The sequence below is a fragment of the Pygoscelis adeliae genome, unplaced genomic scaffold (genome assembly GCF_000699105.1).
Source record: "Pygoscelis adeliae isolate BGI_AS28 unplaced genomic scaffold, ASM69910v1 Scaffold85, whole genome shotgun sequence".
NCBI classification, from domain to species: Eukaryota; Metazoa; Chordata; class Aves; order Sphenisciformes; family Spheniscidae; genus Pygoscelis; species Pygoscelis adeliae.
The window spans coordinates 172,062-186,163 of NW_008824900.1; the positions used below are offsets into that span (position 1 = coordinate 172,062).

The window sequence follows — 14,102 nt, forward strand, 5'->3', positions numbered from 1 at the left end:
TGCCTAGTGCTTCTCCAAACCTTCTGAAAGACATGTTATCTCTGGTTTTTGGCTCTCTTCTGTTAAGAGGCCGTTTGGTTTTATGTAACAGCGATAATGGAAGGTGTGAGGTTTAGGATCGGAAGTGCTGTGTGAGAGACGGACGCTACGAGGTGGGCTCCGCAGCCTTAGTCAGCTCTACTGCTTCCTGAGCACTGAAATCAGACATATGTGCCTTGTTAGGTACGGGAATCTATCCTCTTTTAAAATAAACCCCCTTTTTCTGTTCTGTTGCATGCTAGGTAAGCAGCAGGTTTGAGAGACGGAGCAGGTACAAAGCTCGGTAGTTGGAGTGGGACTCGTCAGTGTAGGTATTTTTTGAGCATTGCTTCAGATAACTGTATGTAAAGGCAAAGGCATCTCTCGATTTTTTTTTTTTTTTTTTTAGACTCTTGGTAGCTGCCATTGACTTTGAGAAATAGTTGAAGCATTGGGAATGGGATCAATTATGTTCTCATGAGGATGAGGGGACTGAGGTTACTTTTCATTTTGCTACTAGCAGAAATGGGCTGCATTCGTTTTATGGCAGATTTTCATATGTGTATAAATATATTTATTATTTTTATAACTGCCAAGACAATCTCTTATCTTTATGGATTTGTTGCAGACATGCTCAAGTAGAGCATGTTGTATTTTATAACTGTTGTAAAATGTGTCTTGTGTTGATGTTTTTAATGTACACGACTGATTAAAATATAAAAGCAGGAAGATTAATCATTGCCTGAACATTTGAATGCTCAGTGAATTTTTACACAGCCACTGTGCTAAGCTGTTTACCTGCTTTTTATTTTCCTGCTGGCAGAGCTGTAAACTTTCCATGCCTAACCTTAACGTCTAGCCTTCTTACAGGAGCTTAAGAGTGGTAGATTATTTTAGGTTTTAAGAGGCAGTATTCCCAAACGCTTTCTTCACTCTTTTCATAAACTGCAAAAACATTTCCAGTCCTTGGCTCTGGCAAGACTGTTAAGAGTCCAGCCAGCCAAACAAAAAAAATTTGAGCACTTATACTCCAACATCCCATTTTGAAATACAACTAGAAAAAAAAACTCTTCTTTTTTTAAGCCACAGCAACATCTTCTCTCTCCACGTTTTGTCAGTTTTCCTCTGCCCCGGCCCCATGTGTGCACGTGCACACGCACCGATATGTATCTTTTGTTCATGAAATATTAACAATTTGAGTGCAGAAGCTGGGAAAAGCACCGTTTGTGGGATTTACAAAAGTTGTCTGAACAAGCGCTGTAAACCTTGAACTTCCCAGCGAGCCGGGGTGGCGAGAGCAGTTTAACAAAGGCGAAGCTTCAGCCATGGGCTGTGTCACCACCCTTCGTGACGCACAGGCAGATGGCTTTGGTTGCGCTCCAGGCTGCAGCCACCGCCGTCTGTGGCAGAGCCTGCCGGCGCGCGGGGAGAGGGGCTGCGCTGCGGGGACCCGAGCACCGGGGACTCGCTTCTGGCCAAACGGGGCTTGGCGCCGAAAACGGGCGATGGGGTTTTCATCAGAGGGGGGGTTAGAGGTGGATGGAAGGTTAAAAATAGTGAAATCTTGGAAGAAGGAAAGTAGAAGCAAAATATATAGGAAGCGACACGAATTGCAGCATAGTGAGTGTCAAGTGGTTGTGTGGGAAAGAGGAGGACAGATGAAGCGATTGCCAAAAGGAATGTAGTTGAAGGCACACCAGGAATTTCTGTAAAAGACAAGCCAAAAAGGTGAACTAAACAACTGAAGGGAAAGGCAGCAAGTAAGAGAGAAATCACAAATACTTTAATGAACCTAGCTAACGAAAACGTTAGTTTGTTACTTCCCTGCTTGAAAGGGAATAGGAGGTCTCTTCCTGAACTGTGGTGTATTTTGTCACGGCCAATGTCGTGCAAGCCTGGAAGGATTCTTCAGAGCTTATTGAGTTTAGTAGGTAATGATGGCAAGATGTAGGCCCCTAAAGGACGTGCTGCTGTGAGCGCCTCAAAACAGGCAGAATCTAACATTTTTGTGTGTGTTTACTACGACTGTTTATGTAATTCACTGGTCATTGCAACACATCTGAAAATTTGTATTCATTTTTCTTCAGCTAGGTTGAATTGAAAATTCGAATGCTGATGAAATGCGTTGTATTTAAATGTGCTGAGGTGTGGTGGTAATGCCTCCTAGCTTTGTGTTACAGGTTACGTGGTGTTTGGATTTTGTTGTTTCTTTTCAACGCAGTTAGTGTGGTCCAGGCTGTCACTTGCTGAACGATCTTGTGCCACTTTTGCAACCTGAGTCTTGCACCAACTTTTTGTGGTTGAAGAGTGAATTAAACTTTAAAATAATGAAGCTTTTGGGATGCCCTTCTTAGAAAAGAACTTTTGTTTGCTCTTACCTGGAAAAAATGTGATTTGTCTGTTGCTCACTGTAAGAGGAGTAGGGTTTTTCAGGGCTGGCTTTGGGGGGGCAAAATAACATTTTCACACATTTCTGTTACGTTACAGTAAAAAATGGTTGTCTTAGATCACATTCTTGCACTGGAAAACTTTTCTGAGATGTGCTGCGTGTTTGAACAGCTGCTCTGATGAATTGAGTCCAGTCTGCTTACATGTTTATTAATATTGCTGTATGCACTTGTCCTTAGGTCTTCAAATAGAACTTTTATTTTCACATGGGAGTACCTATATACAGTCAAGTAACTTGCTGTTTTTAATTACATACCAAAATAACATTGTTACACAGACATCGCTTATGATGTGCAATAAAACATTTTAGTGAACCCGAGCTCCTCCTTTTTAAAAAAACAAAACAAAAAAACCCACCACTTTTTATTGGTTTGGATATTACAGCCAGGCAGAGCACTTCCTTCAAGTGGCTTAATGAAGATTTGATTGATTTATTTTGCTCATCTGGAGAGTGTGTGGATTACCTCTGTCAATATTGGGCATGATAAATGAGGGCTGGGTACTTACAGAGCAATTTGAATTACTTTGAGCTGTTCAGGGATCGAGAAGTGACTTGATTCAAGAGGCATTACGAGGAGAAAATGCTGAGTTCCTTTCAGGATCTTCTGAGGTAGTGGATCATGATACAAATCAATGACTAGAAACTGATACTGAAACACGTTTATATGTGAGACTGGGATCAAACTACCGAAGAAGTAGTTAGAATCATAGAATAGTTTGGGTTGGAAGGGACCGTTCAAGGTCATCTAGTCCAACCCCCCTGCCGTGGGCAGGGGCATCTTCAACTACATCAGGTTGCTCAAAGCCCCGTCTGACCTGACCTGGAATGTTTCCAGGGATGGGGCATCCACCGCCTCTCTGGGCAACCTGGGCCAGTGCTTCACTACCCTCAGTGGAAAACATTTCTTCCTTCTATCTAGTCTGAATCTACCCCCCTTTAGTTTCAAGCCATTCCCCCTTGTCCTGTCGCAACAGGCCCTGCTAAAAAGTTTGCCGCCATCTTTTTTATAAGCCCCCTTCAAGTACTTTTACAGCTTTAGTTGTTGTCTTTTGATCGAGCTTCAAAGCCTAGCTGGAAGATGTTCTTTGGCCGTACACAAACACAAATTACAAGGTTGAGGTAGGATTGCTGGGTGAAATGCAGTGGCCTGGGATTGCACTGGAGGTTGGAGAAGGTGATGTAATCGCTCTTTTGGGAGAGTAAATCAATAGGGGGAAAAAAAAATCTCTTGATATTTCTGCCGCCTTCTTTTAGCCAAAGCAAGAGAGATTTAGGAGTTAGATTAGATCATTGTATTTGTGCCACCTTTGTTTCTTAAGCTTGGTACAATGTTTTGTCGAAAGTCTTGCGAAAAAACTACTTACTGGCCAGTGCTCTACCCTGTATGGTTGTATGTGCGCAGCGTGTGTCAGTGACTATGCTTTCTGAAAGACTGGAGTTCGTGTCATGGGGACCCTCGCTGGCTTTCTGGCAATATTGAGTCTTGGGTAAAGACGTACCTTAATGCATGTCATTGTTTACGACTAGTACAAAGCAGTATAGATGAATATTTTAGTCACTTGTCTGTCATGTTTTTCTCACCTGTGTTTCTGTTTTAACTTGTAGATTTTGGATCTTTGTTTGACTTGGAAAACGATCTTCCTGATGAGCTGATCCCCAATGGCGAGTTGGGCCTTTTAAACAGCAGTGGGAACCTTGTTCCAGATGCAGCTTCCAAACACAAACAACTTTCCGAACTTCTAAGGGGAGGCAGCGGCTCTTCCTTAAACCCGGGAATTGGAAATGTGAACTCAAATAGCCCTGTCCAGCAGGGAGTTGGTAGTCAAGTTCAAGGGCAGCCGAACAGTGCTAATATTGGTAATCTGGGTGCTATGGGTAAGAGCCCTTTAAACCAGGGAGACTCTTCTGCTTCAGGCCTGGCAAAGCAAGCAGCCAGCACCTCTGGACCTACCACACCTGCATCACAAACTCTGAACTCTCAAGCACAAAAACAAGTGGGGATGGTGACGAGCAGCCCTGCAACATCACAGACTGGACCTGGGATATGTATGAATACTAATTTCAGTCAGACACACCAGAGCCTTCTCAACAGTAATTCTGGTCACAGTTTAATGAATCAGCCTCAGCAAGGACAAGGGCAGGTAATGAATGGATCTCTTGGGGCAGTGGGAAGAGGAAGGGGAGCAGGAATGATGAAGGGGAGCAGGAAGGCAATATTCTGCCCCTGCCATGCAGGGGAATGCAGGCAGTGTGCTGGCAGAGACTTTAACCCAAGTATCTCCACAGATGGCTGGTCACACCGGACTGAACACAGCACAGACAGGAGCAATGACTAAAGTATGTACATATAATTTAATATATTCTAGTTACTGCACTTGTTTTTTCTCCATACAGGTGTTTAGAAAATGCAGTATATTCTTTTCTGGAACAGAACTGAAGAATGCACTTGCTTGAGTCTGTAGTTACCCGTTTCAGTCACCGGTGTATCATGAAAGCAAGATAATTGAAAAAATATTTCTCACGTAATCAGAAATGAAAGCACTTGTTGAAAAGCACATCCTTGAAGTTAAAAGTTGGATAGTATCTTATCAGGGTGAATTAGAAGAGAGTAGTGTAATCCTGCAAAAAAAACTGTTAGAGAAGTATCTGTAGATTGAAGGGAGAGGTGTAGCAATTGGTCCTCTTGTCAAGGACCACTGTCCACAGCTGTGCAGTGAATGTGTTTCAAATATAGAGGAACTCATCTGAGAACATTAAATTTCACATGGATTGCCAAGCTAATGCAAACTCTGCGAAAGGGAAGGGCAGCGTCTGGGAAAGAAGTCTAATTCGGTGGCCGTTGCAGATTGAGGCAGGGAATATATACACCTGGAAGTATCTGCAGTCATGGGGCACTGCTCTGGTCCCATATCTGGGACTATATCTGCTTGATATAGTCATTGCTTTTTAGTCCTTCATTTTCCAGGTGTGAGCTTAGAGAAGTGTTACGATTGCTGCTCCTCCTGTCTTGCAGTTGGATAGCAGTGTGCCTCATCTCTTGTCTGTGTTGCTTTGGTCCAGTTCCTTCCTGAAACTTTGATGGCAAACCCATCCTGTTCTGATACGTAGAAAAATACAATTTAATCTCTGATATTTTATCTATTTGTACATCACTAGTCATTATCATTATAGTTTATTAACATGTAAGTGTTAATTCATTAATGTGTTAGCAGTCATGGAAAAAATTGCCTGACGTAGAAGAAATCATGTTCTCTGAAGAAATGCTGAAATCATTGTGCAGTACTGTGTAGTTCATTTTAATTTTTGAAAATAAAAATACAAAAAGCATTTTCTGGGCACCGAAGGAGATCCCTTTGGTTGAAGAAGAGATGCTTGTGGTCTGAGTGAAGGTCGTGTGAAAGGGGATATAGCTGTCTCCAGCCTCCAAATTGGCTAAATTTGCTGTGTGGAGGGGATTGGTCTGCACAGAAAGAAATTCAGCTTATCTTCCATTTGTTTTTCTTTGAAATTTGCGGGAAGAGTGACAAATTCTAATTATCTGGCTTATTTCTATAAACTTATGGTTATCTAAGTTCGTAGGAGTAGATTTTTCCTAGCCACTACGCAGTTATGTGATGAAACTGCTGATTTTTTTTTTTTTTTTTTTAATGTGAACTAACTCAAGTAGGATTGCCCCAAAGCAGAGGGACTTGCTTAAGGTCTTCATTTGACAGAGTATGTATGAACCCGGTGGGGGAGGTTCTGTGATGTCTTGGCTTCTTTTAAACAAACCCACCCCTGGTAGGGAATAGGCCAGCTCTTGGACAAATTCCATTCTTCAAGGACTTCAGTCTTAGCCTGATGCCAGCTGCAAATGGGATTCACCAGCTTGGGAAGGCGACCTGGGCTTTCTCAGCGTATGTTCAAGTAGTAAAGTAAAAGTTAATTTGGACAAGGAATAGGTTGCAAAAGAATAGTGGAAGTGTTCCTGTTATGGAAATCATTAGGTAGTCCTTGTCTGCAGTGCTGTGCTCAGCACTGGTGATGCATTTCCAAAAGATTAGAGCAAAATTAGTGCTTTCAGAAGTTGGACACAGTTGTTTGGAGAAACTGAAAAGGTAGGACTATTTAATGACAGACCATAAGTGATAAAATGGTGTTTCTGTGAAGGTGCTAGCACGTAGGACAAAACAATTTTAAAAACTTGGCCAACTTGAAAAAAATAGAAAATTTGGAGTTTTCCAGGGCTTCATCTCATGTTGAACAAGATGAAGCTTAAAAGGATTGTGTGTTTTGTTTATTTGTTGTGGGTTTTTTTAAGTTTTTCTTTCTTTATGTCTTAATTTTCTCTTAGTAAGAGAGTAAGCGAGCTCAATGTTTTGTGTTTCCATTTTGGAACAAACTACTTGCTCCCTAATTTTTCTCCTGACAAGCAGCAGCGTTCTCCAGTTTTGCCATTCTCTTTAATAGGCATTTGAGGATTGGCATCCTCTTCCAGTCTCTTCCCACCCCCAGTGTATTGTCCTAATAGGATTATCAACCGTGATTGTGTACTAGCTTTTTCTCTTACTGATGCTCCAGTTGTGATGAAAGCTTTTAAGAAAAGTAAAGAAACATTTCAGTGAGTTTGTCTGTTCTTCTGAAACTGAAATTTCTGCTGAAGGAGAATGTGGGTTAGTTTGGTTTTTTACCTCCTGTTCCCTGATGTTTACCACTTAATGTATACAGCTTAAAAGATTTGAAGAGCAGCAATAAGTCATGAGGCAGCTGATCTGCCTAATAGTGAATGTGCCTAACTTGACTGAACGGCTTAAAATGTAGCTGCCATGAGGCTTGAAGGACTGTATCAAGGCTGGAAGCAAATTCTAGGAGGTGACTGTAGCAATATATCCTCAGGGAAAGAAAGAGGTGTGAAATACAAATGCAGAAAAAAATCTAGAAGAACTTTTTAAACCAAGATTTTCTCATTATGTTTAAAATAAGTGATGTGCATCACTGATTAACCTTGTTCAAGTACGGCTCAGAAGCCCGTTTTTCTCAAGTCACTGTGTTTATATGCAGTGTGTAGCACTCATGACCCTTTATGGTTTGGGACCAGTTTTGTTGGGCAAGACCTTGCTTCCTTGACGGTTTGTTCTAATCCTTTTTAGTAAATGACTAATCAAGGAAAGTCCGTTGCTTTTTCTGTTTTTCTTGTGGTATGTTTTTATAAGCATTCTTTCTAGTAAGAGAAAAAGAAGAAGAAAAAAAAATCCAGAATCTGATCCCTTCACCTGTTCTCAGAAATAACTGGGATTGATTTCATCTGAAGCATCATAAGCCGATATTGTTAATTTTGAGCTGGACTTGCCATTTTAAGGCAGCTCTTGAAAGAATGAAAAGTACGCCAGAAGTGAGCGTGGTAACTCAAGCTCGTGATGCATGTGCTTGCATAAGTCAAAGGCAGCAGATAAACCTTACCCCTAACCAATTTAAAAGGGAATGGAAAATAAGTGATTCTCAGTGTCAGAAGGCCATAAGGTGCTGCCATCAAGAAATGTTCCTCCATTGGCAGGGAGAGATTAAAGCAAAATACTTCCTCAATCTATAGAGACGCGAGCAAAGGATTTCACGTGCTCCTCCGGAAGAAGCAACCTGTCAGTACAAGTTAAACAATAGGTATTAAAGTCACAGTCAGGTTTTCTTGGGAGCATATAGCGTGTTCTTGATAGCCTAGAATATTTTTGGAAATAGAGAGTAGAGTAGTCCCTGAGAAGGTTTTGTGAATTAAAGATACAACAATTTTCTATAGCAAGGATTTGAATTCTTCATTGGCTGTGACGGTGCAATTTGCATATTCAGAATCATTTAGAGCTCCTGCTTTGTGATTTTGACTTAGAATCTGAGATCTTCGGAAAACTGAGGAAACCTCTCTCCTATGCTACTGTATATATCTCTGCTCCGTTCACTACCAGACTCCTTTCCTGTAACAATTTTGCTTGTAACTGTGGCACTATGGCCCTGCTTTCTTGGACAACACTACAAGGATAGTTTTCATTTGACTGGGTTGAAGTTCTTTAAGAAATCTGCTTAAAAGAACAGAAGGGTTCTTTGAACAATTATCACTTGGCGGGGGTAGAGGAACAGATCATCTTGTCACAGTAGTTTCCAGTAGTAGCAGAATTGTCCTTTTGTGTTGTACCATGTTTTTTTGTAAAGTCTAAGTCCGGAAAACGTGTTCAAACCGTCTAGAAATTTTTTTTAAATTAGAGGTTTTTTTTAAGATTGTTGGTTGTCGAACACGTTAAGCGGTAGCAGAGCTAAGCAGATGGTCTATTGCTTCCATAGAAATGAGCACTTCATTGCAAGCATGCTCTGTGCCTAACACTCTCCTGTTGCTGTGAGAGTTCATCTTTTTCAAATGAGGGAGATGCAGCCTTCATATAGTTCATTGTGGCTGGCAAGAGCTTGAAGTTATGTTTCTGTAGGTTAGATGTTATATAGTCTCTTGCTGAGATGCATTCCCCTCGCCCTAATACGGCTATCAAAGCTTGTGGAAAATCAGACAAAAACTTTGAGAAGTTTCCATTTATTTTGTATGGTTCTCAAACTTCCTTTTTGCACTCTGTTAAGAGTTTTGGACAGTGATTCACCTAATTGGTACTTTCGCTCTTTCCCCAAAGAAGTAGTAAAGTCCCATTTGAGATGCGTAGGACTCGAGTGTTTTCTTTTTCATGTGTTTCCAAGGTGTAATGCCTCCTTATATGATTCTGTAAAAGGAATCACCTTTTTCTTCAGTAACTTCAGAGCCGTATCACTCAAATAAGGATATGCTGGTACCCAGCAGCAGAAACTTAGGAAAAAATCCTGGAGTTGTGTGTGGCTGATGATCTGCGGAAGCCACTGCTTTTAAACTGCAGTGAAACTACAGCTCACTGAGGGTTCCTTTCAAAGTGTTGTTCTCTATAGAACTAGTAAACCTGCCTCAAGATTAGTTTTCTTTCTGAAAGGTGCGGTTTAATTAAACGTGTTATTGGGCTCTGTATGCCCCAGAAAAGGATGTAATTGTTTGGTCAGATCTTAGTCTGAATATATAAAGAGATCAGGAGAAAATTTTTTTTTTATTATTTTCGTACCTAGTTACGAGGATTGCAATGTTACTGTTTTTTTGTAAAATGCCTTTTCAAGATTGTAGATTTTAAGTAACTTCATTCTACATATTTTGAAAATTCTAAAGGAAAATATTAGTATTGATAAAAGCTAGAACCTGCCTGGCAGGGAGAAACTGAAAGAAAAGCTGACCTGGCTGGCAGATCTTCCAAAGTGCAGTATTTCAGGAGATGATCTGGTAGTAATGAGTTTAGATACAGACTTCAAAGTGCTGTCTACAATTGATGAGTTTTCCTTACCTGTGTATGTATGTATTTAAGCCTCACTGGAAGTTGGTAGCAGTAGTAGGATTGACATCAAAATCTTAACAGGTTCAAAATAATCACTAACTGTGCAAAACCAGACCTATTATGCTGGATTTTGGCGTATGAGTTGAGAAAGTTTTTTCTTAACTGTATTGGCCTAATTCTTTTGAATAGTGCATGTTTTCAACTTTGTTTTAGTCAAAATAGCCACATGGCAGTGCATGTTGCAGTAGAAGAAGTTTCAGATTAAAGAGGAGGAGGAACTCTTACCAGAAGTGAACTTCAGAAAACAGTAAAGTCATGTTTTATGTCTACCAAGACAATAACCAGTTGTCTTTTTTTTTTCCTTTATTGTTGAGCTATAGAAGAACTGGATTCTGTTATTTGTTGTTTCTAGGCTGGGTGTATATATAATACATATGTGCTTTTGACAAGCACATTCACAGTTTTGCTCCCTGTTGTTGTTCATTGAGTGGTGTTTTGGTGTTGGATATTAATCTTGAGTAAATTTAATAAGATAATGAACTACGCTAAAGAGCAGCAAGAATTCTGATACAAGACGTAAGTAACGTAACTACATACACAGTTTGACTCGGTGTTTTGAGGAATCTGTAGTAAGGAAAATCTGTGATGAGGAAAAAATGAAGCAAACTATTTATTTAAACAGATTACCCAGTTGATACTGCTAAGTACCAGATTTAGATACGCTTGCTGATTGTGAATTAAGTCAGCTGAAGATGTTCTCATTCCTTTGCAGTTCTGTGTGTTTTAGCAAACTGCTGGTGCTGTTTGTTTCTCTGGTGACTCTCAATCTGTCTGAATCTGCCTGAATTGTTTTAACATGACTTGCAGTTAATTTGCTTCTCATCCTCTAAGTTGTCAGTACTAGGCTGCCAAGCTGACTATCTCCTAGCAGACCATGCCTCTGGCAAACACGAGTAGCCAGTCCAAATCGTATTCCAAATAATGCTGCTTCCCAGTTTCAGGGGACTCTTAATGTTACAGACTTGACCATAGTTGCTTGGCTCTCTGTTGAATAACTATCACCAAAATGGCATTTTTACTGAGAAGAGACATATGTGCTTTTATAATAATACAAACAGAAGAAGGATATAAATATATAGAAACACATAACAGCAAAACTCACTGGCTTGTAGTAAAATTAATATATCTGTAAGGCAGTTTTGTTTTGAAACATGACCATAAAAAAAGTGGTACTCCACAGATGAGTTTACTCTGATATACCAAAGAGATTTGGTGACTTAAAAAGCTTTCTTACCACAACTGTTACTCCTGGCACCTGAAATTGTTTCCTATTTCTAGTACGTGAGTTAAATTTCATTTGCAGTTGTGCAGTGTCATTGAAGATCTTTTGAAGCGATAGTCGCTTGGCTCCTATGCTTATGCTTAAGCAGGTACCTGGGTTCAGTTTGGCTCTAGTGCTGCAAGGTAAATGCTGCAAGAAACAGTCAGCCTTCATGGGGGCAAACCACAACTTGGTTTCCCCTCTTTCTGCTTCCGACTCAGGCAGTTAAAAAGCCTGTCTCTGTTAACTTGCATTGCCTTATCATCCAGCTGACAAAAAAGAAATGTTTATGGTATCTTCTCAGAGTAGAATTGTGCCATTATCTGCAGTGGTAACACAACACAAACATTAAGGATTTTGTCACTAACTCTAAATCATATTGGCTACCGTCTTGTAATTCTTCAATTTTTTTGTTGTTGGAATGGGGTTTATTTCTAAGTAGCGTATCTGAAAGAAGGTTTTGGAAGTGAACCTAATGGACCCACCACTTCTTTTGGAAGCCACAGATTAAAAGCAAGATTTCTAGTGTTGTTTCAGAAGGCTTATTAAAATGGCAAAATAAACTTCCATTTCCTTACTGAAATTATTTCTTTCTAGTTTTTAGACTGTTTTCACATACCTTCCTGCTGCTGTTCGTAGTTTGTTTTTTTTAATACACAGGTAAAAAATTACTTGGATGTTGAGAGGGAGGAAAACCTGCCAACTTAAATGTTGGTGTGTAGGAGTTATGAAATGCCTGGTTACTTCAGTCAGAAGGAAATGTCTTTGTCGTAGTAATTTTCCTAATAGAGTCCGATCATGCATATAGATACTATTGCACAGGAGCATTTCTCATGCTTTTAGCAGGTCTCAAAACCTCTCCTTACTTAAAAGATAAACTTAAATATTTGTACTTGACAATGAGCTGTGATTATATTGGGAATCCTGTAATTGGGAGTACATACAGAAATGTATCAGAACACCTGGTATTATGGTCTGAAAACTAAATGCTGCTGGTCTGTTTTCTTAGAGAAAAGGCAACGCAGGAAAATTGGAAATTTACGTATAGCACGATATACTCTGTCAACCTATCTAAAAAACAGATTGGGAGTGGAGAAGCAGTGAGGGGAGGCGATTGTCCGTCTGTGGCTTCCACAAGTGAAAGTACAGATGGGACGGGTTCTACTGTCAGAAAAAAAAAATAACATTATGTTTGAAAGTTGCACTTTGGAATTTTGAAATCCCCTCACTTAGCTAGGGGGTTGAAATTTCGATACAAGAGGCTACACAGGGCATGCCCAAGTGTACTTTATAGCAGGCAGGCTATTTTTCACCTTTTTTTTAAAAGATTAACTTCTAAACTAGAAAAGCTGTTTCAATACACACTTTCCCCCACATCCCAAACAAAAACCAAACACCCCCCACCCCCCCCCCCCCCCCCCCCCCAACAAACCCAACACCCCCCCCCCCCCCCCCAAGAGCCCCCAAAAAACCAAAACCCAGCTTAATTCTTAGTGGCACAACTGCTAGTTTACTTTGCGGGGCTGAGTATAAGTAATGGCAAAATATAATAGCTTTTTCCTTTCTTCTTGTGAATGTTCAGAGGAAATACCTGTTGTTCTTTGTTTGGAAGCCTAAGTCCATTTGTGTATGGCATCAATAGACACTTTGCTGCATCTTTCACCATTGGCCGTGATTGGCACATGCTTATTTCTCCTCCCCACCCTCCTCTTTCTTGCCACTACGGTAAAGAGTATTTGCTCCAGAAATTGCTGTGGCTGAGGAGGGAAGTGGCATACTAAGCTTATTGTTTGTGTTTTAACTGTTTGTATGTAATCCAAGCAATGGCTTTAATTTTAAGGCCAGAAATACTTTGTAGAATTGATATTTAGATGAGTGAGGACTTCAGATGATTTTTGAACTCCTGATGCTAGAAGAACTACCTCTAAGTAGCATCTGGAAACGTTAGTACTTACATGTGCTGAAGATGCTCAAGCCCCAAAGTGATAGTCATATCCTTTGGTATGCGTACGTACAAATCTGCTTTAGGTTTGGCAAATAAGAAGCATACCGTGCCATAAAAGGGATTCAGTAGTGCCTTTGTTTTAGAATGAATCATAATGAAAATACAGCACGTTAAATATAGGAACATCCTTGCCAAAAGGACCTGTCTATGGGATAGACTTTTAGAAGAGAGTAGTAAATAGGTTATTTAGCAGTCTCTTGAGAGATGCTGCTGTTTTGGGGCAGAAAGGTTTTGTGTTTTCAGAGTGACTGCAGCATAATGCTGTTCTGTCTGTATGGTGGTATTTTTTTTTTTAAGGAGATTTTTTAAAAACAAACAAAAAACAAGTGCCCTTTGAAACTTTTGGCAAATTGACTAAATTAAATAACTGCCTTTACGATGGGAGGATCTTTGTACCCTGGAAATGGAAAAGTGTTGGAACACCACGAGTCGAAGATGGGCTTTCACTCTTGGAATGAGCTGTGTTTGCTTCCTTAGTCTGATACTGGGCGTCTTGGGTTAAAATATGTTTCTGGATAGTACTGTGTGCAGACTGCTTTCAGTGAGAAGCATGTGTTTGCAGGCCTAGTTTGTTCCCACTGTTCAATTTTAAGCATGTGTTTAAAGACACACAAATTGGATCTTACCTTGTGTAAAAACCTATTGAGAAGTCTCCTGATAGCTTCATGTGAATTGTTAAATCTTCCAGGAGAGCATGTTTCTACAGAAAGACTGGAGATTTCAAGGTAGCTTTTCAAGTCACTGTGGTGTTTCAAAATAAACATATTTGGCTCTTAAAGTTATTTAAAAATTATTTCAACAGTGTAAATTATTTATAGTTATGTTTCTCCTTAGTTACTGTTAATGGCAGGCTATGGTATTTTTGCTAAGTGGTTGTTCTGAGTAAGCTATATTGATTTTTTCTTTTTCTTCTTCTTTTAATGTATTTAATGTAACCTGTAGTGTAAATTT

At 40.0% G+C, this 14,102-nt stretch overlaps 1 protein-coding gene across 1 annotated transcript in view; it reads left to right on the forward strand.

The window, feature by feature from the left end:
- Positions 1-4,076: 4,076 nt before the first annotated feature.
- Positions 4,077-14,102, forward strand: part of CREBBP (CREB binding protein) — an 83,860-nt gene continuing 73,834 nt past the window's right edge. The window contains exons 1-2 of the mRNA XM_009324676.1: positions 4,077-4,608; positions 4,754-4,804. Coding sequence (XP_009322951.1) covers positions 4,339-4,608; positions 4,754-4,804 — 321 coding nt within the window. The 5' untranslated portion in view covers positions 4,077-4,338. The remainder of the gene's footprint in view (positions 4,609-4,753; positions 4,805-14,102) is intronic.